This window comes from Periophthalmus magnuspinnatus, chromosome 16 (assembly GCF_009829125.3).
Source record: "Periophthalmus magnuspinnatus isolate fPerMag1 chromosome 16, fPerMag1.2.pri, whole genome shotgun sequence".
Taxonomy (NCBI): domain Eukaryota; kingdom Metazoa; phylum Chordata; class Actinopteri; order Gobiiformes; family Gobiidae; genus Periophthalmus; species Periophthalmus magnuspinnatus.
The window spans coordinates 2824600-2852464 of record NC_047141.1 but is presented as its reverse complement, the minus strand read 5'-3'; the positions used below and the strand labels follow the sequence as shown (position 1 = coordinate 2852464).

Below are 27865 nucleotides of genomic sequence, written 5' to 3'. Positions count from 1 at the left end.
GTGCTCCATGTTGTTCACCAGAGGAGTCTGTGCTACATACAACCCCACTTCCAATGAAGTTAAAAAAATAAATAAAATACAGAATACAATGATTTGCAAATCCTTTTCAACCTATATTAAACTGAATAAACTACAAAGACATGATATTTAATGTTCAAACTGATAAACTTTATTGTTTTTATGCAAATATTCACTCATTTTCAATTTGATGCCTGCAACACGTTCCAATAAAGCTGGGACAGGGGCAACAAAACAATGAGAAAGTTGAGGAATTCTTAAAATACACCTGTTTGGAACATTCCACAGGTGAACAGGTTCATTGGAAACAGGTGAGTGTCATGATTGGGTATAAAAGGAGCATCCCCGAAGGGCTCAGTCATTCACAAGCAAGGATGGAGCAAGGTTCACCACTTTGTGAACAACTGCATGAGCAAATAGTCCAACAGTCTAAGAATAACATTTCTCAACGTACAATTGCAAGGAATTTAGGGATTTCATCATCTACAGCCCATAATATCCTCAAAAGATTCAGAGAATCTGGAGAAATCTCTACACGTAAGCAGCAAGGCTGAAAACCAACATTGAATGCCCGTGACCTTCGACCCCTCAGGTGGTACTGTATTAAAAACAGACATGAATGTGTAAAGGATATTACCACATGGGCTCAAGAATACTTCAAGAAACCATTGTCAGTTAACACAGTTCATTGCTACATCTCCAAGTGCAAGTTAAAACTGTACCATGCAAGGCAAAAGCCATATATCAACAACACCCAGAAACACCGCCAACTTTTCTGGGCCCGAGCTCACCTGAGATGGACTGACACAAAGTGGAAAAGTGTGCTGTGGTCTGACGAGTCCAGGTTTTTGGAAATCACATCGTGTCCTGTGGGCCAAAGAGGAAAAGGACCATCCGGACTGTTATCAGCACAAACTTCAAAAGCATGTGTGATGGTCCGGGGGCGTGTTAGTGCCTCTGTGATGGTCCGGGGGCGTGTTAGTGCCTCTGTGATGGTCCGGGGGCGTGTTAGTGCCTCTGTGATTGTCCGGGGGCGTGTTAGTGCCTCTGTGATGGTCCGGGGGTGTGTTAGTGCCTCTGTGATGGTCCGGGGGTGTGTTAGTGCCTCTGTGATGGTCCGGGGGTGTGTTAGTGTCTCTGTGATTGTCCGGGGGCGTGTTAGTGCCTCTGTGATGGTCCGGGGGTGTGTTAGTGCCTCTGTGATGGTCCGGGGGTGTGTTAGTGCCCATGGGGAACTTACACATCTGTGAAGACACCATTAATGCTGAAAGGTACATACAGGTTTTGGAGCAACATATGCGTATTTCAGCAATAGGTATTTCAGCAAGGCAATGCCAAGCCACATTCTGCACGTGTTACAATAGCGTGGCTTTCTACTAAAAGAGTGCAGGTACTAGACTGGCCTGCCTGCAGTCCAGACCTGTCTCCCATTGAAAATGTGTGGTGCATTATGAAGCACAAAATACGACAACGGAGACCCCGGACTGCTGAGCAACTGAAGTTGTACATTCAGTAAGAATGGGAAAGTTTTCCTCCTGTAAAGCTTCAACAATTAGTGTCCTCAGGTCCCAAAGATTTATTGATTGTTGTTAAAAAGAAAGGTGATGTAACACAGTGGTAAACATGCCCCTGTCCCAGCTTTATTAGAACGCGTTGCAAACATGGTTTAGACCTTATGTGGTCCTGGTTTACTTCTGGTTTAGTCCTGGTTTAGTCCTGGTTTAGTCCAGGTTTAGTCCTGGTTTAGTCCTGGTTTAGTGCTGTTTGGACCTGATTTAATCCAGGTTCAATCCCGGTCTTAGTCCTGGTTTAGTCCTGGTTTAGTCCTGGTTCAGTCCCGGTTTAGTCCTGGTTTAGTCCCGGTCCAGGTCTTGCTGACTGGACAGACTTGGGTCCCTCTGTAGCTCTGCACTTCCCCCAAATATTTACACTGAGCCACTGTGTGCACTTCACAGCACCCTGACAGAGAGAGGAGGAGGAGGAGGAGGAGGAGGAGGAGGAAAGGAAAGAAGGTGAAAATGAGATTAGAGGGAAAGAGATTCCTGGTTTAGTCCTGGTTTACTCCTCAGAGTGTGAGATGGTTCATGTGACTCTAACATGTGGGAGATGTTCTTTGGTGCTGGTCCATGGAGAGACTTGTTCACACAGAGCTGCTTTAAAGTCTATTCTCTGAGCCACAGGAGCCAGAGACCTGAGCCACAGGACACATGTGTGAAGTACTTCCTGGTTCTAGTCAGGACCTGAGCAGCAGTGTTCTGGATGCACTGTTCTGTCTTAAGGCTCGTTTGGAGAGGCCAGTGAGCAGGACGTTACAGTCGTCTAACCTACTGGAGACAAATGCAGGATAAGTCTCTCCAAGTCTGGTTTTGACAGTTTACCTTTGATTTTTGCAATGGTTTTAGGTGGTAAAAAGCTTCAGATGCTAATTTGATGTGGCTGTTAAAGTTCAAGTCTGAGTCCATTATTACCTCTAGATTTCTAGCCTGATTTGAAGGTTTTAGAGAGACTGGAGGTGACTGCTGACACTTTCTCTATGTTTCTGTGGCCAAAGATGATGACTTCAGTCTTGTCTGAGTTTATCTGGAGAAAGTTGTTTCACATCCACACACTGATCTGTTGGATGCAGTGAGTGAATCCACTGGTCCATATTCACCTGCTGCAGTGAGACATAGATCTGACTGTCGTCTGCAGAGTTGTGGTAGGACACATTATTGCTGTGTTTTAACTGGCCTAATGGCAGATGTAGAGATTGAACAACAGGGGTCCCACAATTGACCCCTGGGGCACCCCACAGGTCAGGGACATTTTATCTGAGACACATTTTCCAATTTCAACAAAGTGCTCCCTGTTTTACATAGGACTTTTTCATTATTTAATACTTTTAGAGTGTTCTTTTCTTTTTAGATTTTGAAAATGTTTGGACCCAGTTTAAAGGTGCACTGTGTAACTTTTCAGATGAGTGGTCCACTGCCTTCTTGTCCCCTTTAAGATGCTTTTGCACAGTGTTGCATCAAATGTATACTTTCTCATATACAATTTCTTATGTTTGTTTGACATGGGTTCTCACTGTGAGCCACCCCGCCTCTCCACAGATCTGGCTTGTAATTTGGGTCTGGTGGTGTTACCTGGTTGTCTCATAGAGATATTTCCATTTAATGCCATACTGTGGAAAATTCTGGCTTGGACTTTGTTTTTGTGAGATTTAGACTTGTTTCAGACCTGTTCACTTGTCTTTCAGTCCTGGTTTAGTCCTGGTTTAGTCCTTGTTTACTCCTTGTTTACTCCTGGTTTAGTTCGGGTTCAGTCCTGGTTTAGATCTGGTTTAGTCCTGGTCCAGTTCTGGTTTAGTTCTTTAATTTCTTTTCTCTGGGTCTTGTTTGGTTTTAATGAAAAGTGGCGTCTGAAGTCCGTCTCATGTTTTTTTTTCAAACCCCAACAGTGAGAGCTCTGTGAACGAGAGATTAGAGAGAGGAGAGAGGGGGGGATGGAGAGAGGGGAGGAGGAGAGAAGGAGGAGGAGAGAAGGAGGAGAAGACAGGGAGGAAGAGAGAAGGGGGGGGGGGAAGGAGAAAGGGAGGAGGCAGGAGAAAGAAGCAGTGATAGGGGAGAGGAGTAGAAGAGGAGGTAATGTTTTTAAATGAGTGCTGTTTTGACCTTTTGACACAGAACTTGAGTCCCTCAGTTGTATCTGTGTAAATGTTGTACTTTGTATTCTGTTCCCAAGTGGACTAAACCAGGACTAAACCAGGTCTTAACAGGACTAAACCAGGTCTTAACAGGACTAAACCAGGACTAAACCAGGACTAAACCAGGACTAAATCAGGACTAAACTAGAACTAAACCAGGACTAAACCAGGACTAAACTAGGACTAATCCTGGACTAGACCTGGTTTGGTCCTGGTTTATTCCTGATTAAACCAGGACTAAACCAAGACTGAAACAGTTTTGATACTCTTTGATACTTTGATAATGATTTTATATTGAGAACAACAGCGCCTCCTTCAGGTTCTGTGTCTTCTCCCACTGGTTCTGCGTCTCCTCCCTCCAGTTCTGTCTCCCTCTGGTTCTGTGTCTCCTCTTTCTGCTTCTGCGTCTCCTCCCTATGGTTCTGATTCCCTCTGGTTCTGTGTCTCCTCCCTCTGTTTGTGCATCTTGTCCCTCTGCATTTCCTCCCTGTGGTTCTGATTCCCTCTGTTTGTTTATCCCTCTGGTTCTGCATCTCCTCCCTCTGGTTCTGCGTCTCCTCCCTCTGGTTCTGCGTCTCCTCCCTCTGGTTCTGCGTCTCCTCCCTCTGGTTCTGCATCTCCTCCCTCTGGTTCTGTGTCTCCTCCCTCTGGTTCTGTCCCTTTAGAACCTCCAGCTGCTCGTCCCAAACTGTGGTGAGTGAGGAGGAGGAGGAAGAGGAGGACATGAGGAGGAGAGGAGGACTAGAAGGAGGAGGAGAGGAGGAGAGGAGGACAGGAGGAGGAGGAAAAGAGGAGGATGGAGGTAGGAGGAGGGGGAAGGAGGAGGAAGTCTGCTGGTTGTTAGCTTCACCGCTGTGGTCTCTGAGAGTTGTGAAAAGCTCTTATAAACTCATCATGGTGAATCATTAGGAGGCTCTGAGTGTAAAACTGTTGTGTTTTTCACCTTTTCAAGTTCAATATATAAAGTCATTTATTTGATTATTATTTTAAAAATGTGTCAACAACAACAACAGCAGCAACAACAACAGCCACACAACAGCAAAACAATAACAACAGCACAATAACACAACATCAGCACAACAATAACAACCACAACAACAGCACAACAATAACAACACAAGAACAAAACAATAACGACACGACATCAACTCAACAACAATAACAACAACAACGCCACAACATCAGCACAATAATAACACAACCGCAACAGGACAACAATAACAACACAACAACAACATGACAAAAACACAACACGACAACTACACAATCACAGTACAACAACAACAACAACACAACAACAGCACATCTGTGTTCACTCAAACGTGATATTTAGGGAGAGATCAATGAACCTGAACCTGAAAAAACAGGTACAGTCCCAAGCAAAACTAAACCAGGACTGAACCAGGACTAAACCGGGACTAAACCAGGACTGAACCAGGACTAAATCAGGACTGAACCAGGACTGAACCAGGATTAAACCAGGACTAAACCAGGACTAAACCAGGACTGAACCAGGAATAAATCAGAACTAAACCAGGACTGAATCAGGACTAAATCAGGACTAAATCAGGACTAAACCAGTTCTAAACCAGGACTAACGCAGGACTAAAGCAGAACTAAAGCCAGGACTAAAGCCCAGACTAAAACCCGGATTACAGCCCGGATTAAAGACAAAATAATCCGGGACTTGAACCAGGAATTAAATCAGGCCTGAACTAGGTCTAACTCAAGTCTAACCCAGGAGTAACCCAGGTCTTAACCTAGGTCTAAACCAATTCTAAACCTGGTCTGTGTGTATAGAGCTGTACTTGGGCCTGGTTTAAGTCTTGGTTGAAGTCCTGGTTTAGTCCATGTCTGAGTCCCGGTTTAGTCCAGGTCTGGGTCCTGGTTTAGTCCAGGTCTAACCCAGGTCTGTGTGGAGTGTACTGGGGCTGGTCTGATGTGGGTACGTGGCACTTTGTATCTGAAGAATTCCAGGCTGTGTGTTTGGAGCCGGAGCTGAAGGTGCCGTTTTCAGTGAGTGGAAAACATCACAGAAAAGATGAGTTTTTTATAATTCTACAAAAATAAACTGACTGATTCTTAAAACCTGAGGCAAAATGTAAAAATGTGCTTGCGATGAATCTAGTCCCTCATTCAAACATGGATTTTCGTTTTATTTGTATGTATATTTAAGCTTGACTGCTTCAGACCTGGTTCAGTTCATGTTTATCCCTGGTTCAGGACTTTTTAATTTGACAATGCAGCATATCCTATTGATTACACACAGGACCGGTCAAAAGTCTGGGCACATTTTCTCATTCGATGTTTTTTTCTTTATTTTTATAACTTTTTACATGTTATACAGAAGACATCAAATATATGAAGTAGCTTTCAGCAATTAGTATTTTAAAGTTCTTTTTTGTTGTAGCACTCTGGGATTCGGTTTAATGAAGAGTGCATTATAAATAAAATAATAATAATAATAATTATAATAATAATTATTATTATTATTATTATTGTTGTTATTATTATTATTAATATGATTAATATCATAAGTAAGAAATATAGTGTATTATGGAGTAAAGAAAAAAACTTTAAATTACATTACAAAAAATATTCCATACTCAAATCCTCAAAATCTCCAATATTTAGTAGAGTAACTTTACTTTTTTCAAAAGGGTCTATTGTCCCAGATCTCAGGGTCCGGAACGTGGCATCAAAATCGTGTTGGACGCCTGTAGTCAGACTCCTTTGTATTTGACAAGTGTCTGTCCAGGGTGTCCGCTGTCCAGTTTGTCCATTGTTCATCCGTCGCTGTCTGCGAGTGCCATCGGATGTTTTGTTGTCTCTTTGTGAACGCTGCAGAGGAGGTTGTGGGCGTGGCTTTAGTGTACAGTTCACGTGGTGGATCCTCAGACTCAGAACAATGAGAACAATAGCAGGGTCGTTAAGGGTTGAATAGGGTAGTTTCTTCTGAAACTGGAGACAGTAGATGTTTACAGTTTCAGTGTAGTTAGCTCCTCCCTTCAGACAAATATAAGGCAGTGTCCAGCAGTAATCTGACCAGAACTGAAGAAGCAGCTTGGATGAGCAGCAGAACGTCTTCTCTCTTACATTGATTTGTCCAGTTGACAGATTTAAACTTTGTCTTTTGCTATTTACATGGTTCAGTTCTTGCCAAACGACAACATTAAGGCAAAAACATCCAAAGGCACTCGTAGACCACAATGGACGGATGCCCTGGAAATGTCCTGGATGTGTGTCAAGTGTTTTTCTCTGACGTGTGTCCGCGATGTCTGCCTCAAATGCAGCCGGACAGTATTTTAATCTTCAAATCCAATTCACTCTCCTCTAAACTATAACTTTGAGATTCAGGGTTTAACATTATGGTTGCTAGGGAACAGATATGGATTAAAGTTGTTAAGTGATGATGTCACTTCTGGGTCCAACCAGAAACTTCAGCTGATTTTTATCTTTGTTTTTGTTCCATCAAACCATAGACAGTTGCCTTTCAAATAACACAAGAGGACCAGTGTGTACGTCTCACTAACTGCTGGGCACCGCTAAGGCTAGCTTGGCCTAGCCTAGTTTGGCCTAGCCTAGCTCCTTACCTCCACCTCTCTCATACACTTTAGTTTAGAACTTCACCCACTGATTCCAAGACCTCTGTTGTATTTTTTGGCTGAAGAACAGTTTTCTCCCCTCTGCCGTTCGATCATGAACACGTTTAATAATATTTATCACTGATTCAATAAGATTTAATACGATCAAATACAAATTTGAATGGACATAATCAGCAGTTTGTGAAGTACCACCTCCACAAACAGAATCTCCTGTTTTATTCTGCATGAAAAACTGCCAATCATGTTTAGATCTGCACAAACATGTTCTGAAATGTCTGTGTGTCAGATGCCCTCCCTGTGTGTCAGATTTTTTATACTTTATTTTTTGCTTTTATTTGATCATATTTAGTTTCAAATGATTTGTTTAAGTCAGACGTGTTCTTCAAACTGTCCTGTTCAGATTTTTAACCATGTTCCACAGTGAAGCTTTAAATCAGACCTGTCCAAACTGTTGTGTTCAGATGTTTATCCATGTTCTAGTTGTTTCTTCTCATTGAGCCTCTGAAGTTCTATTTGGAATGATTCATGTTTGAGTAATCTATAATCTATTTTCAAGACGCCATTTTGCTGATCTACCCCCGTTTTCTCCTCCTCCTCATTTCTAAATCGGTGATACTCGTAGGATTGAGCAGCGTCGTGTCGTCATATTGGTATAAATGAAAAAAAAAAAGTGCTGCTCTAGTGATATGTGCAGCTGTCCATAGGGGGCGCCGACAACATGTGACGCTTTGCTGTGATGACGTTTACAGTGACGTCAGGCCCCATTGGACACTGCAGTTTTCTAATGTGTCATCGGACTTGTTTCTTTTATTAAGTCGTTTTAGTTGAATATTGTGATTTCGGGGTCAGAAATGAGAACCATAGAGACACAAACACAATAGGACTGATTTAAGTCTATTAATTTGAACCACATCCCTGAAGTACACAGTTATTTTGTTCACTGAAATAAAAACAAGATGCCATTGTGAATGACGCCCTCAGAATTCCTCTTGGTGCAGTCACACTCATCCTGGTTTGGTCCTAGTTTGGTCCTGGTTTGGTCCTGGTTTCATCTTGGTTTGCTTCTGATTTGGTCCTGATTTGGTCCTGGTTTGGTCCTGATTTGTTCTTGGTTTGGTCCTGATTTGGTCCTGGCTTGGTCCTGGCTTGGTCCTGGTTTGGTTCTGGTTTGGTCCTGATTTGTTCCTGGTTTGGTCCTGGTTTGGTCCTGGTTTGGTGCTGGTTTGGTCCTGATTTGGTCCTGGTTTGGTCCTGGTTTGGTCCTGGTTTGGTCCTGGTTTGGTCCTGATTTGGTCCTGGTTTGGTCCTGATTTGGTCCTGGTTTGGTCTGGTTTGGTCCTGATTTGTTCCTGGTTTGGTCCTGATTTGGTCCTGGTTTGGTGCTGGTTTGGTCCTGATTTGGTCCTGGTTTGGTCCTGGTTTGGTGCTGGTTTGGTCCTGATTTGGTCCTGGTTTGGTCCTGATTTGGTCCTGGTTTGGTCTGGTTTGTTCCTGGTTTGGTCCTGGTTTGGTCCTGGTTTGGTGCTGGTTTGGTCCTGGTTTGGTCCTGGTTTGGTCCTGGTTTGGTCCTGGTTTGGTGCTGGTTTAGTGTCAGTTTAGTCCTCATAAAGACTTCGGTTCTGTTCTTTGGTTTAGAGTAAACCTGGTTTAGTTCTTGTTAAATCCTGGTTTATAATCTGGGACATTTTACAAAGCCAGTTTAGACCAGTTTTGGTCCTGGTTTAGAGCCAGTTTAGTTTTGGTCTTCATTTTGTCCCAGTTACTCCAAAAGTCTCTGTGTGAAATACTCTGCCATTAACCGTGGAGTCTCAAAACCCCACGAACTCCTCTAGTTTAGTCCTGGTTTAGTCCTGGTCTAGTCCAGGTTAGGTTCCTAGTTTAGTTCCAGTTTTGCTAGGCTACAGCAGTCTCTCTACTTCAAGGGCATACGACAGGTTTTCATGTTTTTTTATTTCTGAATTGGTTTGGTGAGATGGTACCTGCGTTGAATATTTATCAAAGCTTTACATCAGGAAGTAGCATCAGGTAGGACCACTGAACTGTAATACAGAATCTCTCTGACTGTCACTAACACAGAAAACCCCAAAATGTAGAGACCATGTAATCAATATAATCAGCATTTTTCTGTCAGTTTAAACCATAGACTGTATATATAAATGCTAGCCGGAATGCGGCAGCTAGCAGGTTAGCTATGTCCATTTATATATACAGTCTATGAACTAGACCAGGGGTGGGCCACAATGGGTTCTAAAATTTGACAGAGTGAGGCGACAGTGGCCCCCAACCCGAAGGTCGGAGGATCGAGTCCCGCTCGGACCAAGTTCTGTCGTTGTGTCCTTAGGCAAGACACTTCACCCACATTGCCTAGTATGAAAGTGGTGTGTGCTCGAATGATAGGTGGTGGTCGGAGGGGCCGATGGTGCAGATTGGCAGCCTCGCTTCCGTCAGTCTGCCCTGAAGGAACCAGGAAGTAACATTATAAACCTTTGTAAAAAATATATATATTAGAATAATAAAATAAATAAATATTCTACTCTTATTACTTTATCAACTTTATTACAATGTTAAATATAATGTCAATAATTCACCATAATTCAGCCCCTGATAATTATGATTGAATAAGTGGCCGCTGAGGTCCTGAGAACTGCCGAGGTCCTGAGGGACACCGAGGTCCTGAGGGCCGCTGAGGTCTCTGATGCTGTTGTTCAGATTCAGTTTTCTTCACTTACGCAAGAGCTGGACCTCAGAGTGAGAGAGGCCCACGCCAAGACGATTGTGTAACTGATACAGACCCAACACAGTTAGATCTTTAGACCTGGTTTAGACCTGGTTTAGACCTGGTTTAGTCCTGGTTTAGTCCTGGATTAAACCTGGCTTAGTCCTGGTTTAGTCCTGGTTTAGTCCTGATTTAGTCCTGGTTTAGTCCTAGTTTAGTTCTGGTTCAGTCCTGATTTATTGCTGGTTTATTCCTGTTTAGTCCTGGTTTAGTCCTGGTTTAATTCTGGTTTAGTCCTGGTTTAGTCCTGCTTTAGTCCTGGTTTAGTTCTGGTGTAGACTTATTTTTTTGGTCCTCAGTCATAGTTTCTCCTGTAATCCATTCTTCCTCTGTATGAAATTGCATTAAAATCCCCCCCTTTTCCTCTTCCCCTCCTCCTCCTCTCCTTCTCCTCCTCCCCTCACCCCCGAGCCCTGCACCCTTGAACCTGGCACCCCTGAGCCCGTCACCCCCCGAGCCCTGAGCCCACCGCCCCCCAAACCCAGCACCCTCGAGCCCTGTGCCCTGTGCCCGGTGTGATGCACACAGACAGAAAACTTTACATCTACACGATAAACGATCATATTGAAACTAATCAAGATACAGAGATTAACTGCACAAAATAAGTAGAAGAATGATCCTGTTCTGGTCTGGTCCTGGTCTGGCCCTGGTCTGGCCCTTGTCTGGCCCTGGCCTGGTCCTGGTCAGGTCCTGGTCTGGTTCTGGTCCTCGTCTAGTCCTGGTCTGGTTTGGCCCTGATCTTATAGGAGAAGAACCCAAAGTAGGTCAAATATTTCTTTCATTTTCTCACAATTGAATTTCAGCTCTCGTTCCTTCGCTCTATTCACTGTCCCTCCTCCTCTCCCTTCTCTCCCTCCCTCCCCCTCCCTCCCTCCCTCTCCCTCCCTCTCCTTCCTCTTCTCCCTCCTCCTCTCCCTCCTTCTCCTCACCTGGAGTGGTTTTAAATGTCATCCATACATGTTTGAGTAATCCAGCGATCTCTCCCGGGCCCTGTTAAAACCCTCACACGACAATTCTCCATAAATATACAAAAACATGGTACAAACTGTACACATCGACTGGACAAACCTGATGTGATGTGCAGTAGTTTTATTAGTTGGATGCAGCTGAGTGTGTTGTGATGGTGCTCTGAAGGGGGAGTGAGAGAGGCAGTTATAGCGGCTAATCTGCAACAAGAGAAATTTTTATCTGGAAATCTGAACGCGAAACCAAAGAGCCAATCAGGTAATGGCCCGGCCCTGATTTGTCTGTTATTGTGTGCTCAGTCGGGCCGGCTCAGTTAAACTTGACTCAGCTGGGTCGGCTCATTTGGGTCGGCTCATTTGGGATCCAGACACATAAATGGCTGTAGAAGTTTTGCCACAGCAGTTGTTTGAAATGTCTGAGCAATGTGTCCTTCAGGTCAGAGGTCATGGCTGCAGAGGTGCATTATGAGGTTGATTGTGTTACCTCGACGACAGAGCGTCCATTCACAGTCCAGACGACACATTAGTGCTGTTAATGGGCCCGACAGCTCAGGGTCTGTGCGACTCTGTTTACACAGTTAAACAAAGATGTAGCAGTCCTAAACCAGGACTAAACCAGGACCAAACCAGGACCAAACCAGGACTAAACCAGGACCAAACCAGAACTAAACCAGGACTGAACCAGGACTAAACCAGGACTAAACCAGGACTAAACCAGGACTAAACCAGAACCAAACCAGGACTAAACCAGGACTAAACCAGGACTAAACCAGGTCTGAACCAGGACTGAACCAGGACCAAACCAGGACCAAACCAGGACTAAACCAGGACTGAACCAGGACTAAACCAGGACTAAACCAGGACTAAACCAGAACCAAACCAGGACTAAACCAGGACTAAACCAGGACTAAACCAGGACTGAACCAGGACTAAACCAGGACTAAACCAGGACTAAACCAGAACCAAACCAGGACTAAACCAGGACTAAACCAGGACTAAACCAGGTCTGAACCAGGACTGAACCAGGACCAAACCAGGACCAAACCAGGACTAAACCAGGACTGAACCAGGACTAAACCAGGACTAAACCAGGACTAAACCAGAACCAAACCAGGACTAAACCAGGACTAAACCAGGACTAAACCAGGTCTGAACCAGGACTGAACCAGGACCAAACCAGGACCAAACCAGGACTGAACCAGGACTAAACCAGGACTAAACCAGAACCAAACCAGGACTAAACCAGGACTAAACCAGGACTAAACCAGGACCAAACCAGGACCGAACCAGGACCGAACCAGGACTAAACCAGGACCAAACCAGGACTAAACCAGGTCTAAACCAGGACTGAACCAGGACCAAACCAGGAGAGACAGCTGACTCATGACAGAGGGGTTCTCAAGCTATGCCCCCCGTCCACACTGGTGTACGGCTCTTAAACGGTAAACGGTCACATTTTTATACATCGCTTTTCCACCTTCAACGCTCAAAGCTTTTTACATCATGAAACCATTGGGACATTCGCACACGAGGGGGGTTAAGTTCTTAAGTTCCGCGCCGACAGTATTTATCTGTGGAGGCTTTAATCAAACCGCCAACCTGTGGGATCTGGCCGTTCTACCTGTGATGTTTATGTTCATAGCGGGATTTGACCCACTAACCTTCAGATCAGTGGACAAACGCTCTACTCACTGAGCCACTGTCGCCCTTACGGTGGTTCTTATGGTTCATGTTCCTTCATATAGAACAGAGGGCAGACATTTCGCGATTAAAAGAGCTTCAGTTTTCTTCATGCTACTCAGCGCTAACTCCTGAGCGTGAATCAAAATCAGTTAAAAGTCCCAAGAGGTAGAGCAGTACGACACAAACGGGTCAGTGCGAGGGGAGGAACAGCCCTCAGCACAAAAGTGTTCCTCCTCTGTACCCTCTCTTTTGTAGCATTTCACAGCCAGCCCCGGGGAGATCTCTAGATTACTGAAACATGCCTGGGTGACGTCTGAAACCTCTGCAGACGTGTTTCTGATGAAGAACATGTGAGAAACATAGAACGCCCCGTCTTTAACTCAGTGATATTTAAATGTGGGTTTGTGGGTCAGACGTCTGCAGACGACGGGGACTTTCCATCAGACTCAGTTTGGGGGAATCGTCAGAGTGAAGCCAACACAGAAAACATGATATAGTTTTTCTCCTCCCCCCTTTACCCGTCTGCTACATCCCTCCTTCTTTCATGACTATGTTTATAATGATGTCTCTCTGTATCTTTCACAAGTATAAGACACATAGACAAGTATACACCTATGGACCACTATGAACCTACTGGACTAAACCAGGACTAAACCAGGACTAAACAAGGACTAAACCAGGACTAAACCAGGACTAAACCAGGACTAAACCAGGACTAAACCAGGTCTAAACCAGGACTAAACCAGGTCTAAACCAGGACTAAACAAGGACTAAACAAGGTCTAAACCAGGACTAAACAAGGACTAAACAAGGACTAAACCAGGACTAAACCAGGACTAAACCAGGTCTAAACCAGGACTAAACCAGGTCTAAACCAGGACTAAACCAGGACTAAACAAGGACTAAACCAGGACTAAACCAGGTCTAAACCAGGACTAAACCAAGACTAAACCAGGACTAAACCAGGACTAAACCAGGTCTAAACCAGGACTAAACCAGGTCTAAACCAGGACTAAACAAGGACTAAACAAGGACTAAACCAGGACTAAACCAGGACTAAACCAGGTCTAAACCAGGACTAAACCAGGTCTAAACCAGGACTAAACCAGGACTAAACCAGGACTAAACCAGGACTAAACAAGGACTAAACCAGGACTAAACCAGGACTAAACCAAGACTAATCTAGGACTAAACCAGGACTAAACCAGGACTAAACCAGGACTAAACCTGGACTAAACCAGGACTAAACCAGGACTAAACCAGGACTAAACCAGGACTAAACCTGGACTAAACCAGGACTAAACCAGGACTAAACTAGGACTAAACCTGGACTAAACCAGGACTAAATCTGGACTAAACTAGGACTAAACCAGGACTAAACAGGACCACGGACCACTATGAACCTACTGGACTAAACCAGTACTAAACCAGGACTAAACCAGGACTAAACCAGTACTAAACCAGGACTAAACCAGGACTAAACCAGGACTAAACCAGGACTAAACCTGGACTAAACCAGGACTAAACCTGAACTAAACTAGGACTAAACCAGGACTAAACAGGACCATGGACCACTATGAACCTACTGGACTAAACCAGGACTAAACCAGGACTAAACTAGGACTAAACCAGGACTAAACCTGGACTAAACTAGGACTAAACCAGGACTAAACCTGGACTAAACTAGGACTAAACCAGGACTAAACAGGACCATGGACCACTATGAACCTACTGGACACTGAGGGATTACACAGATATAACACACATGGGAATAGAACACAAAGTACAGTGGTCCCTCGTTTATCGTGGGGGTTACGTTCTAAAAATAACCCAGAATAGGCGACTTTTCTCACATTTCTCTCTTGTTTAATTCATTAATAGTGACTCGTGTGTATTTCACAGGTCCTTTGTACAACATTTAATGAGGAAAATTGCAATATCTAAAGAAAGAGTGTTTTTATGATTGTTATGATTGTTATTGGTATCAGTATCGAGTATTGAGTCTATTTCTTAGTATCAAAATCGAGTTTGAAATTTTAGTCGAGTCCCAGAGTCTGATTCCGGAGTCTGATTCCTGAGTCCGATTCCTGAGTCCGATTCCTGAGTCCAATTCCTGAGTCTGATTTTTGAGTCTGATTTTTGAGTCTGATTTTTGAGTCCGATTCCTGAGTCCGATTCCTGAGTCCGATTCCTGAGTCCGATTCCTGAGTCCGATTCCTGAGTCTGATTCCTGAGTCTGGTCCTCGAGTCCTGCTGCGTAGGATTTTCTCAGCTCCTTCACAAATACCAGTCTCTGTCTGCAGTGAACTACAGATGGACTTCTTCTCGTGTTTTGTAGATTCTGTTTTGACTTTATTTCATTTTTCTCCTGAGAAAACTTTAAAGTACTTTATGTGTGTTTTCTGGCTGCGGGTTTCAAATCATCTCATAACTATGGACATGTGCTTTGGCTGAAATGTTCCACACTTTAGCTTTTGTATTAGGCCACTGGTGTCATTAATGTTGAATGTCTGAAGTGTTCAGTGCAGTAGCCTTATTTCAATTATTATACTACTACTACTACTACTACTGCTGCTATTAGTACTGCTACTACTACTGCTACTACTACTACTACTATTACTACTACTACTACTGCTGCTATTAGTACTGCTACTACTACTGCTACTACTACTACTACTACTACTGCTGCTACTACTACTACTACTACTGCTACTACTACTGCTACTACTAATACTACTACTACTACTGCTGCTATTAGTACTGCTACTACTATTACTACTGCTACTACTACTACTATTACTACTGCTACTACTACTACTACAATTACGGCTACTGCTATTACTACTCTATTGCTACTTCGGGGCGACAGTAGCTCAGTTGGTACAGTGTTTGTCCACTGATCCGAAGGTTGGAAGGTTCAAATCCCGCTCTCGACATCATTGCGGTCATCAGCGGTCAGATCCACTGATCCATAGGTTGGCGGTGCGATTCCAACTCACACAGTTGTGTCCTTGGGCAAGACACTTAACCCACCTTGCCCTCAGTGTCTGCGTACACTGGTGTGTGAATGTGTGTGTGAATGGGTGAGTGGTTCCTTGTTGTAAAGCTCTTTGAGTGCCTTGAAGGTAGAAAAGCGCTATAGAAAAATGTGACCATTTACCATTTACTACTGCTACAATTACTGCTACTGCTATGACTGCTACTACTAGCAGCAGAAGTACTGCAGTATCAGTAGTGTTTTGAATGTGTGCAGTGTTGTGTGTACAGTGGTCCATTCATAGCCCTCTGTGTAAACACGACTCTACGGTGGCCTGCAGGGGTCACTCTGACCAACAGGAAGTCCACCTGACAGCTGGAGTCGGTCTTTAGAATTTTAGTCATGAATTTGAGTTGTTTTGGTTGACTTACTTCAGAATCAGATCTGGATCGATACTGAAACTAGTATCGAAACTTGATACTCATTATCACCGGTATCGATACTAAGAAATTGTCTAAAGAAAGAGTGTTTTATCATCATAGTATCGGGATCAGTATTGAATACTGAGTCTATTCCTTAATATCGAAATCAATACTATTTATGCAATCTAGCGCCACCTGCAGCTCATAAATGGTCTCCTCTGGCACCTGAGCCGCTGCTGCTACCGGAGCTTTAAGAGGCTCAAAAATAGAGCGGAGTTTGAGCTGACGTAAAGAAAACATCAGACCAGGAATTTCCCAGTTCCTCCCAAATGTTCAATGTTGATGTTGGACTGAAGCAGGCGCAGAAGAAAGTGCTCTGGTTTAAATGTGACTAAAGAGGAGACGACGGGAGCCGCAGGAGCCACGGGAGAGCCACAGGAGCCAGAGGAGAGTCACAGGAGCCACAAGAGCCACAGGAGCCAGAGGAGCCAGAGGAGCCAGAGCCAGAGGAACCAGAGGAGAAGTGCCACAGGAGCCACGGGAGCAGAGCCAGAGGAGAGGAAATGTGACTAAAGAGAAGACAGGAGCCACAGGAGCCATAAGAGCCAGAGGAGAGGAGCCAGAAGAAAGGAGCCAGAAGAGAGGAAAGTGCTCTCGTTTAAATGTGACTAAAGAGGAGAGCAGAAGAGCCAAAGGAGCCAGGGGAGCCACAGGAGCCAGGGGAGCTACAGGAGCCAGAGGAGAGCCAGAGGAGAGCCAGAGGAGTCACAGGAGCCAGAGCAGCCAGAGGAGAGGAGCCAAAGGAGAGGAGTTGTGTGTTATCCCAGATGGACACCTCCCTGAGGAGGAGTTCATGTGCATAGTTCATTGTCGTAGTGTCTGTTTCACAGTGTTCAGATGACCACCTGAAAACCTTTCTACCTTAAAGCCCAACTACGTAACATGTGACCTTTGAGTCTGTAATGATTAAATATGTATTTTGGGGTGTCTGTTGTCGCCCTCTGGTATCTCTACCCAAAGACAGTTCTCCTGGAAGCCCTGACTCCTGTTTATATTTGGTTTTCTGTTTTGTCTGTGATGACAGTGACAGTGTCATGAGGGAGCTGAAGGGGTGCTCTGTCTATATTCAGTAGACAAATGACCTGTTTGTGTTCCTCTCTCCTCAGACGTGATTTCTCCGACTCTGTTAAACCCATATTACCGCCGGCTCTCCTTCGACGTGTCGTCCATGGAGAAGAACGCCTCAAACCTCGTCAAAGCAGAACTCAGGATCTTCAGACTCCAGAACCCAGGAGCCAGGGTCCCCGAGCAGCGCATAGAACTGTACCAGGTAGGACCGACGACAGGGCTAGCATGAGCCAACAACAGAGCTAGCATGAGCTAACACAACTGTACCAGGTAGGACCGACGACAGGGCTAGCATGAGCCGACAACAGAGCTAGCATGAGCCAACAACAGAGCTAGCATGAGCTAACACAACTGGACCAGGTAGGACCGACGACAGGGCTAGCATGAGCCGACAACAGAGCTAGCATGAGCCAACAACAGAGCTAGCATGAGCTAACACAACTGTACCAGGTAGGACCGGCAACAGAGCTAGCATGAGCCAACAAAAGAGCTAGCATGAGCTAACACAACTGTACCAGGTAAGACCGGCGACAGAGCTAACAGAACTGTACCAGGTAGGACCGATGACAGAGCTAGCATGAGCTGACGACAGACCTAGCATGAGCTGATAACAGAGCTAGCATGAGCTAACAGAACTGTACCAGGTAGGACTGATGACAGAGCTAGCATGAGTGGACTATATAGACTGTATGTATACATGCACATAGCTAACTCGCTTGCCGCCACATTCTGAATAGGATCAAGATATGAAGTCTGTGTAGACCCTCAGTCGTCCAGGTCTGATCCATAGCAAACAACGAAGTTAAATCTGTCAACTGGACTAATCTTGTAGGAGTGAAGACATTTCGCTGCTCATCCAAGTCGCTTCTTCAGTTCTGAGATCAAGATATGAACATTAATAACAAAAATTCAGGTGCCTTCTCTCCCTGAGGTCGCTCCTGCTAGAGTTAGCAACAGGTTTGATTGATAACATTGCTGCTGATTTAGCGTTACCTTCAACAGCCTCGCTTCAGATTAGCTCTTTGGTTGCTATGATACTCGCAATTGGAATTCCAAATATGGAACTGTGCTTCCAATTAGCCTCTATAACTGCTAGCCTTGATGAGCTTCATTTGAAGCCGAACGCCGTGGGTCACACTCACTCACACTCACTCAGTCCATTTCTTTACACAGTCTACGGCTGATCATCCAAATGATTCTAGTGAAGGTGTGTGGAGTTTAAAAACACAGTGGAGCACTTCCTGTATTACCACATTATGACATCACAAGTTGGAACAGAATGTTTTCAGTTTGAGAGAAGAACTCAGCCTTGCCAGCCTATGCAGGGTTTGTGTGTTAAACATGTGTGAATGAAACAAAACACAACTCCAGATCTGTTTATGATGAGGAAACATTAGAGCAGAGATCAGAGAGCAGTGCGTTATGGGACGTTTAATAAAGTGCAGGTATTTTTCACAGAGCAGCTGCTGTGTGGTCCCTCACACTCATGTACTGTGATGTTACAGTGTGGAGACGTTGTTTGCAGTACCACTCGGCCCTGCGTACTGCGTTTGACAGTTAGCATAAACAGCCTGTAAAGCACTCACCACGACATGCTAACGGCTAGCACTGATCTGTATCTGTGCGGATGGGGCGTCCCAGTACGAGGATTAGCACCTCATCTGGATCTACACCACAATGTTTAGGTCCCGTCTCCGGCGGGTCGAGGGCTGAGGGATGAGGGCCATTTTTTGTCAAGTGCTCAAAATATTATAGTTTTTAGTGTCAAAGAAAAAACATACAGTACTATCTCTAGACATGTTTCACTAAACACAGCTCAAGATTAGTGTTGTCACGATACTAAAATTTCAAACTTGATTTCGATACTAAGGAATAAGACTTGATACTGATTTTGATACCACGATAATATTCAGTAAAGGTTCATTTCTGTCAATGGGACAATGAGGATCTTGTTTCAATACTCGTTTTAATATCGATTAGAATCAGATTTTCGACACTTTTGACAGCTCTATTGTGGACATGCCAAACAAATGAACAGTAAATTTCCATCTAGACAGGTCACTACTGGAGGTTAAGAGCTTGAAGTGCAAACTGTTGTTGTGTCTCTGGGCAAGACACTTCAGTTTGTATCACAAATCACGTAGGCTGCAGATTCTGAAGTACCACCTCCATTTGTCCAGATCTAAATTAGTTTTGTTGTTTTGTTTTTCGTCTCAGATCCTGTCGCACAAAGCGCTAGCGTCTCCCACACAGAGATACATCGACAGTCGAGTGGTGCGGACACAGACCGAGGGCGAGTGGCTCTCCTTTGACGTCACCGAGGTCGTCAGCGAGTGGCTCAATCACAGAGGTGTGTCTAACCTGTCAACTACTGCACCTGTCAGAATGTTACCTCTGTAAACTACAAAGAAAAAAAGTAACTGCTAACTATGTTTTTATATTTTAAAATCTTCAAAGTCTTCTCTCTTTGCTTTGTCAAAATATTTAGGAGTTATTTGACTTTCCTTTGCTTATAACTTTGTATAACTCTATGTATCGTGCTTCATTGTGTCTCTTTTGTGTCTCTTTTGTGCAGACAGGAACAGTGGCTTTAAGCTCAGCCTGCACTGCCCCTGTTGCACCTTTGTTCCGTCCAATAACCTCATCATCCCCAACAAGAGCGAGGAGCTGGAGGCACGCTTCGCAGGTCTGGAGTCTGAGATATTTACACTATTCTACTGACAACTGTGTCTCAATTTTTCAGGATTCAAAATCAGCTCTTATGAGATTTTAATCATGTTATAACCATCTTCTGTCATCATTAGCTAGCTCAAAGTTGTATTGTGATTGATTCAGCCACCAGCCCTTCCCCACCTCACCTGGCCCCTTCTCTCTCCTAGCTCCTCCCTCCTCCCTTCACCTGGTCTCTCCCCTCACATGGCCCTTCCTCTGGCCCCTTCTGTCTCCTAGCTCCTTCCCCTGGCCCCTCCCCTGGCCCTTCCCTGGCCCTGCCTCTCTCTTAGCTCCTCCCACTTCTCCTCACCTGACCCCTCTGCTCACCTGAAAACACCTGTTTGAATGATCCAGACTCTTAACAAATTATTGATTTTCCTCAGGTATTGACGACAGCATTGTGCCTCGGGAGGACCTCAAAGTGTTTAAAAAGCGCAGACACAGTGCTCGGGCTCCTCACCTGCTCCTGATGCTCCTGCCCTCCTACAGACTGGAGTCCCAGACGCAGCATAAACCCTACAGGGCCAAGAGGGCTCTGGACGCAGCCTACTGCTCCAGGTACTACCCCCTGTATAACAAAACTGTCCAAGAGATCACCAGTCACCAGTCTGAGTTCATCTACATGCTGCCTCGAAGTGTTACTGACTAATTTTCTAAAGTCTGTGCTCAACAGTTTACTATCACAACTTGCTTGCATAGTTAACATGTCACTTCAATAGGAACATTCCCAAGAGCTTTGAAAACTGCGGTTATCAAGCCTCTCCTAAAGAAGAGCAGTCTTGATGCCACAATACTGAACAACTACCAACCAATCCCAAATCTGCCGTTTTTAGGCAAAGTTTTTGAAAAACTTTTCTACCAACAGCTTGTTAACTTTCTCCAAATGAACAACTCCTTTGATGTTTTCCAGTCAGGTTTTAGACCCACCACAGCACTGAGACTGCTCTTATCAAGGTGACGAATGACATCCACCTGAACACTGATGCAGGCAAAGTCTCAGCAAAGTCTTGATCCTGTTAGATCTGAGTGCTGCCTTTGACACTCATGGGATCCTCTTACAGAGACTAGAGGACTGGGAGGGCATCTCTGGTACTGCACTAAACTGGTTCAAGTCCTATTTAGAAAACAGGGAGTACTTTGTTGAAATTGTAAAATGTGTCTCACATAAAATGTCCCTGACCTGTCCCTGACCTACGCCCTTCGAGACAACTGTTGTTGTGATTTTGGGCATTACAAAAATAAAATGAATTGAATTGAACCTGTGGAGTGCCCCATGGGGTCAATCCTGGGACCCCTGTTGTTCAATTTCTGCATGCTGCAATTAGGCCAGTTAATATACAGCAATAATGTGTCCTACCACAAAAAAGAGACCAGAGCCATGAAATATGTCTTCAACAATGACTCATATCTCAGTCCTGCTGTGACACTCCTCTGTGAGTTTATGGATTAAACAACAGTGTGGAGCAGCGAGGACAACAGGAGATGAGGATGACAGGAGACGAGACTTCAGGACTTTTGTCTGTCACAGACTGAAGCTGGCAAACCGCCAACCTTCAGATCAGTGGACAAATGCTCTACCAACTGAGCCATTGTCATCCTTTGATAGACAACAGAATCATTTTACTAATACAGTGAGATGAATCTTCCTAAACTATCATTAGTCAGTCGTGTTGATCATGGCTGGACATGTAACAGGACACAGATCATGTTCTTCTGTTGTGTAACTGGACACAGATCATGTTCTTCTGTTGTGTAACTGGACACAAATGATGTTCTTCTGTTGTAGGAACGTCCAGGACAACTGCTGCCTGCGCTCGCTCTACATTGACTTTAAGAAGGACTTGGGCTGGAGGTGGATCCATGAACCCAAAGGCTACGAGGCAAACTTCTGCGCTGGAGCCTGTCCATATCTGTGGAGCGCCGACACGCAGCACAGTAAAGTGAGTATGACCACTGCAACTGTCGAGTACTGACCACAACACTTGTCAAGCACTGACATATTGAAGATTACCTCATGGTTTTCAGTATGTCCAGGTGCCTCTTGGGACTTCCTGGTATAAATAGTACATTACTCCAAAACTTAGCATCGCAGCAAAAACCACCAGCTACTGTGGTCTTGTCCTTCAAAATTCTAAGGTGCATTCAAACCGTGTTGTCAGGGCGTTGAGTTTACAAGTCTATGGTTCTATGATGGAGACACATCTATTTATTCCTGTGTTTCTACGGCGCGTTTTTAACCATCTGAGCAGCATGAATCTAGTGTTGACACGGTGCGTCTTGAGCGTTCCCCGTTGGATGCTCTGTTCAAAGCATCAGATGCCACAGTTGAAAAGCTGAACTTTTTGCCATCAACCAATCAGAGACTACGCTCCAGTAACATAGCAACGTCATCATTCAGAAAAAGTAGAAAGACATCAGTTACAAACTAGTGACAACTTAATTATGTTGGATGCACTGGCTAGCATAAAGTCTAGTCATGGACCCAGATATGAGCCGATCATTTCCATTGATGGGTTTTATGTAATAAATTCACTAAGCCAGTCTCTCCACCTGAGCTGCAGCATTCACAAAGAGACAAAACAAAATATCCAAAGGCACTCTCAGACCACAATGGATGCCTTGGATGCCCTCAACATCCTGGAGGCGTATTTTTCTTGGATGTGGCCACGGCGTCCAATATTTGTTTATTGTTTTTAAAGTCTCTACTTGATTTTACTGTCTTAAAACCATGAACTACACACATGAACTACCACATGAAGACTATCTAATTTTGACCTCAAGAGCTGCTTATGCAGTACTGGGACAAGACCATAGACTGTATGTACAAATGGACATAGCTAACATGCTAGCAGCTGTATTCCAAATAGGAAGTGATCATGGGCGCACTTCCAGCTCCACTGACTGTGTCCCCTCTCTCTGTAACTGCTGCTGTCAGACTTGTCATTTCGGTCTTAAAATGTTCCTATTAACCCGCTCTACATGATCTTGAGGGTTTCAATTTACTGTTGTGTCTGTAAATCAAGATATGAACATTAATAACAGACAAATCAGGCGCCTTCTTTCTTTAAGGTCCTACTAGCTTTAGCAACAGGTTTGACTGACAACATTGCAAAGCACCCAGTCCCTGCTAAACCAGCGGTGCAGACAAGAAGGACTGTTACTGGCTCTTTGGTTGCTATGATACTCGCGGTCAGAATTCCAAGTGTGAAACTCTGCTCCAAATTGGTCCCTGTAACTGCTTTAACATGTTCTACCTCATCCTGTTCGTAACTCCTCCTCTTTTGCTGTTCAGGTTTTAGGTTTGTACAACACGATAAACCCTGAGGCATCTGCGTCTCCCTGCTGCGTGTCCCAGGACCTGGAGCCCCTCACCATCCTCTATTACATCGGCAAAACACCAAAGATCGAACAGCTGTCCAACATGAAAGTCAAGTCCTGCAAGTGCAGCTAGGACCGCCGCAAACTGGACCCAAGACTGGACTAAACAAAAACTGGACTAAACCAAGACTGGACTAAATCAAGACTGGGCTAAAGGACACCTAGACTAAACCAAGACTGGACTAACCCAAAAATGCCAACCAAGACTGAACCTAACACTGGACCCAAGACTGGAATAACCCAAGACTGGACTAAGCCAAGATTGGACTAAACCAAGGCTGAACCTATGTCTGGACTAATCCAACACTGGACTAACCCAAGACTGGACTAAACTAAGATGGGACTAAACCAAGACTGAACCTAAGATCGAACCCAAGACTGGACTAACCCAAGACTCAACTAAATCAAGACTGAACCCAAGACTGGACTAAACCAAGACTTGACTAACCCAAGACTGAACCTATGACTGGTGCCAAGACTGGACCAACACAAGACTAGACTAACCCAAGACTAGACTACACCTAGACTTAAATAAATCTAGACTGGAGTAAACCCAAGACTGGACTAAAGCCAAAACTGGACTAAAGCCAAAGCTGAACTAAACCAAAGTTTGGATTAAACCAAACCTGGACTAAACCCGGATCATACCTGGACTCCAGTCTGGTCTTTCACGGCGAGGTCTGCATCTGCTCTGTTGATCCAAATGTACTTTTGCTGCAGCTGTTTTGAAGTCCTAAATATATGTTTTCATGACAACATTTTGGACATCTGCTCAAACATCGGTCTGGAGAAGCTCGTGTACAGTTTTGTCGTTCATCTTGTTTATTTTGATCATTTTGTTGAAGTTTAAAGGCCCTCTCGCAGACTCTCACAGACACATCAGACTCCGAAGCATGGCTAACACTGGAACATACGTCTATGTGAATCCATCCCATAATGTCATCCCTCAATGTTCGTCCACACTTTCACTTTGTACATTTTTCCCTTTAAGCCTAATGTTTTGTTTCATTTTTATTTAATTTTCAAGTCCTTATTCAGTAAATGTTCTAAATAGTGCCCCCTACAGTCTAGTCTGAGTTTTAGCATGTACATATGTCTTTAAATCTCCTCTTCCTCAACACATACACTGCAAAGAAGACCGTTTTGTTTTTCTTACCTTGCCTTAGTTAAATTGACTTCAGTGAGTTGATCTTATTTTTTAAAATATTTATTTATTTGAACTAAAATGTCAAGTTTAAAGATATTACTTTTATTACGCCTACCAGCATATTAAGGTAAGGTTAGGTTAAATTACTTAAACTTAGAATTCCAGCCTGTTCATATCTTTTTTTTGCCATGTATCCACTATCCTCTAAAAAATATGATCTCAAATAAAAGTTTAATGTCAGCATTTCCATTTAAACAGCTCATGGTCATGTTCATACATTTTAAGATTAAAGTGGAACTAAACGTGTGTATATGTGTATATGGTGTTTGATAGCGTTTTCTACTGTTCCTGCTGTTCATTTTAGTTTAAACTCTGTAAATTTGCAGATTTCTGGTCAAAAATACTTAAATCCTGGCTCCAGTGGCCTCTGCAATTTCAAGTAGTTTGTGACATCACACAGTACTGCTCTGATTACATCCAGGTGTTTCTGATTACAAACACCTGGCTGCAGGAGTAGAGTTTGAAGTGTGGATACCTGATCTTCCCTTTGCTCTGTTTGCAATGTGGTTGTGGGCGGAGTTAGGTGTTTAGTCCCACTTTAACTTGAAATCCAAACATGAAAAAAATCTCTTATTATATTTGATGCAAAAATGCAACATGTTTTTTTGTTTTTGTTTTTGTTTTTGTTTTTATTTATATGCTGGTGTAAATGGACAGAAGAGATTAGCTACATTTAAAGTCCCATAATGCAGTGCTCTCTGATCTGTTCTAATGTTGTTTCCTCGTGTCAAACAGACCTAGAGTTGTGTTTCATGACATCACAAGGTGGAACGGAGCATTTTGAGCTTTGGAGATGTTACAGACTAATAATAAAGTTTTACTCAAACATGTGTGAATGAAACAAAACTCAACTCCAGGTCTGTTTTTGAGGGAACAGATTTAGAACATGGATTAAAGCTACAAGAGTCAGTTTTGTGTCATATAGCACCTTTAAGACTTTAAACTGAGTTAGATCGACTGAACGAGGGGGCTGTGCTTTATTTTACATTTTCATTTAATAGATAGCGGCTAAACTTTAAATAACAGGAGGCCGTTGTGGGAGGTAAGGACAAATGAAATGGATTTTAGTTCATTTTAGTTAAGTTAATCCATATTCTTATATTAAAGTGGACGTTGTAGTGAAATGTTTCTCTGATTCTCTTTGGAGAGAGTTTGTTTCAAAGGTACTGAAGGTGTTCTGAAGGTTTACTGAACGTGTACAACCATGTCATTCTTGAAAGTATAAAACTAATCAGATTTTTTTTTTTTTTTTTTATTATTTTTGTCCCAATCCAAAAACAAACTGAATCTACGATCGTGAACTGTGGAACACACTGCGAAACAAAACCAACACTTCACATTTCAAACATCTTCAGCTGAACCAAACAACTTCACACAAAAGTCAACACAAAACAGATCTACAGATAACAGACTGAATGTAATAAAACGACTTCAGTCACAGACACATTTTTTTTATCCCATTACTTCATACTTAATGAAGTGAGGTCCTGAAGAAGTGAAAAGCTCACATCCTCAGTTTTGATCTTTTTCCGGTTTGATTTCTACATCCTTCAGTCTGGTTCTTTTTGCAGTGTGTTCCTTTGTTCATTTCTCGTTTTATGTTTTTCTTTGAGTAAATCGTGTTGACTTTGTTGGACAGGGCCAGTTTCTGTGGATCAAACCAAACAAACAGAGCTGTTTTTATGTTTTTATGTTTAAAATATTGTTTCTGTTTGTGATGCACTGTAAAAACGCTCCACAGTGAGTCCGTGTACAGGGGGCGCTCTGGTCTCCTTGTGTTTGACGCTTCAGGACTCAAATGAAACTTAAAAATGAAAAACTTTCTAAACTAAAAGATTTCTTATGGATCAATTTAAATCCACATATTTGTTTTTACATTGCATTAAAGCTACAGTATGTAACTTTCTGGAGGTGGCACATCACCTGCATGGTTCCATGGAAATAGAAAGTTAAACCCATACTACGGAACATTCTACATGGACATAGAGAAGCTTTATGCCATATTGTAGAATATAGGAGCAGCATTTCCATGGAAACAAACAGGAGGAAGCCAAATGAGAGTCAGGTTTGTGGAGATGCAAGCCCTCTAGGAGCAAAGACACATGCTTTTTTGTGTTTTTCAGTTCAATAAAAACATCCCTAATGAAAAAAAAAAAATATAAATATGAATATACTTAAGTCTATTTTTTGGCAAAAAAGTTACATACTGTGGCTTTAAATAACAGTTTTAAGTCCAGATTTCATTCTGGACTAGATTTATTCCTTCTTATTTCAATCTTTGTCAAGATTTCAGTGTTGAAACAAACCTTGACCTGAGATCCAGATCCAGGTTCCTGTGAGTCTGAGATCCAGAACCAGGTCCCTGTGAGTCTCAGATCCAGATCCAGGTCCCTGTGAGTCTCAGATCCAGAACCAGGTCCCTGTGAGTCTCAGATCCAGATCCAGGTCCCTGTGAGTCTCAGATCCAGGTCCCTGTGAGTCTCAGATCCAGGTCCCTGTGAGTCTCAGATCCAGATCCAGGTCCCTGTGAGTCTCAGGTCCAGATCCAGGTCCCTGTGAGTCTCAGATCCAGATCCAGGTTCCTGTGAGTCTCAGATCCAGAACCAGGTCCCTGTGAGTCTCAGATCCAGATCCAGGTCCCTGTGAGTCTCAGATCCAGATCCAGGCCCCTGTGAGTCTCAGATCCAGATCCAGGTTCCTGTGAGTCTCAGATCCAGAACCAGGTCCCTGTGAGTCTCAGATCCAGATCCAGGTCCCTGTGAGTCTCAGATCCAGATCCAGGCCCCTGTGAGTCTCAGATCCAGATCCAGGTCCCTGTGAGTCTCAGATCCAGATCCAGGTCCCTGTGAGTCTCAGATCCAGATGCTCGTTCACTGTCCAGTGGGTTTCACTCTGAGGCTGCGTGTTTTTGCAATGTGCTGTTTGTATCACAGTATCGTCCAGGACTCTGGTGGAAATAAATTATTTAAGTTTTACATCACACCTGTTTCTTGTTTTGTTCATTTGTTTGTTCATAACTAAAATAAAAGAAAGATTATTGCTGTCCACGTGCAGAACAGGGGGCGGAGACAGGAGATAAGTGAAAACAGACATTTACTGAGCACTCGAGCCTTTATAGCAGGAACATACACGATCACTCAATCCACGTCCTCCTCAAACGCTGCTTTAGTTTGTACGTTAACTGGACGTGAGCTATCTGTGATGTGCGGTTCCTGCGGGAGGCGCCGTTCACCCCCTGCAGCCCTAGTGAGGTCACAGATGAGAGCATGAGTAACAAGACTCCTCCATTTTCAAAGACCAGCTTTACAT

General features: G+C 43.8%; 1 protein-coding gene across 2 annotated transcripts in view; it reads left to right on the top strand.

The window, feature by feature from the left end:
- Positions 1–27532, top strand: part of tgfb2 (transforming growth factor, beta 2) — a 42463-nt gene extending 14931 nt beyond the window's left edge. Inside the window, exons 3-8 of one of the 2 annotated variants that reach the window (XM_055227995.1) lie at positions 17298–17461; positions 19477–19609; positions 19835–19945; positions 20355–20529; positions 21758–21911; positions 23264–27532. In XM_055227995.1, the coding sequence (XP_055083970.1) occupies positions 17298–17461; positions 19477–19609; positions 19835–19945; positions 20355–20529; positions 21758–21911; positions 23264–23422 (896 nt within the window). In that variant the 3' untranslated portion in view covers positions 23423–27532. The remainder of the gene's footprint in view (positions 1–17297; positions 17462–19476; positions 19610–19834; positions 19946–20354; positions 20530–21757; positions 21912–23263) is intronic. The other variant, XM_033980755.2, reaches the window with a different exon arrangement.
- The last annotated feature ends 333 nt before the right edge of the window (positions 27533–27865 follow it).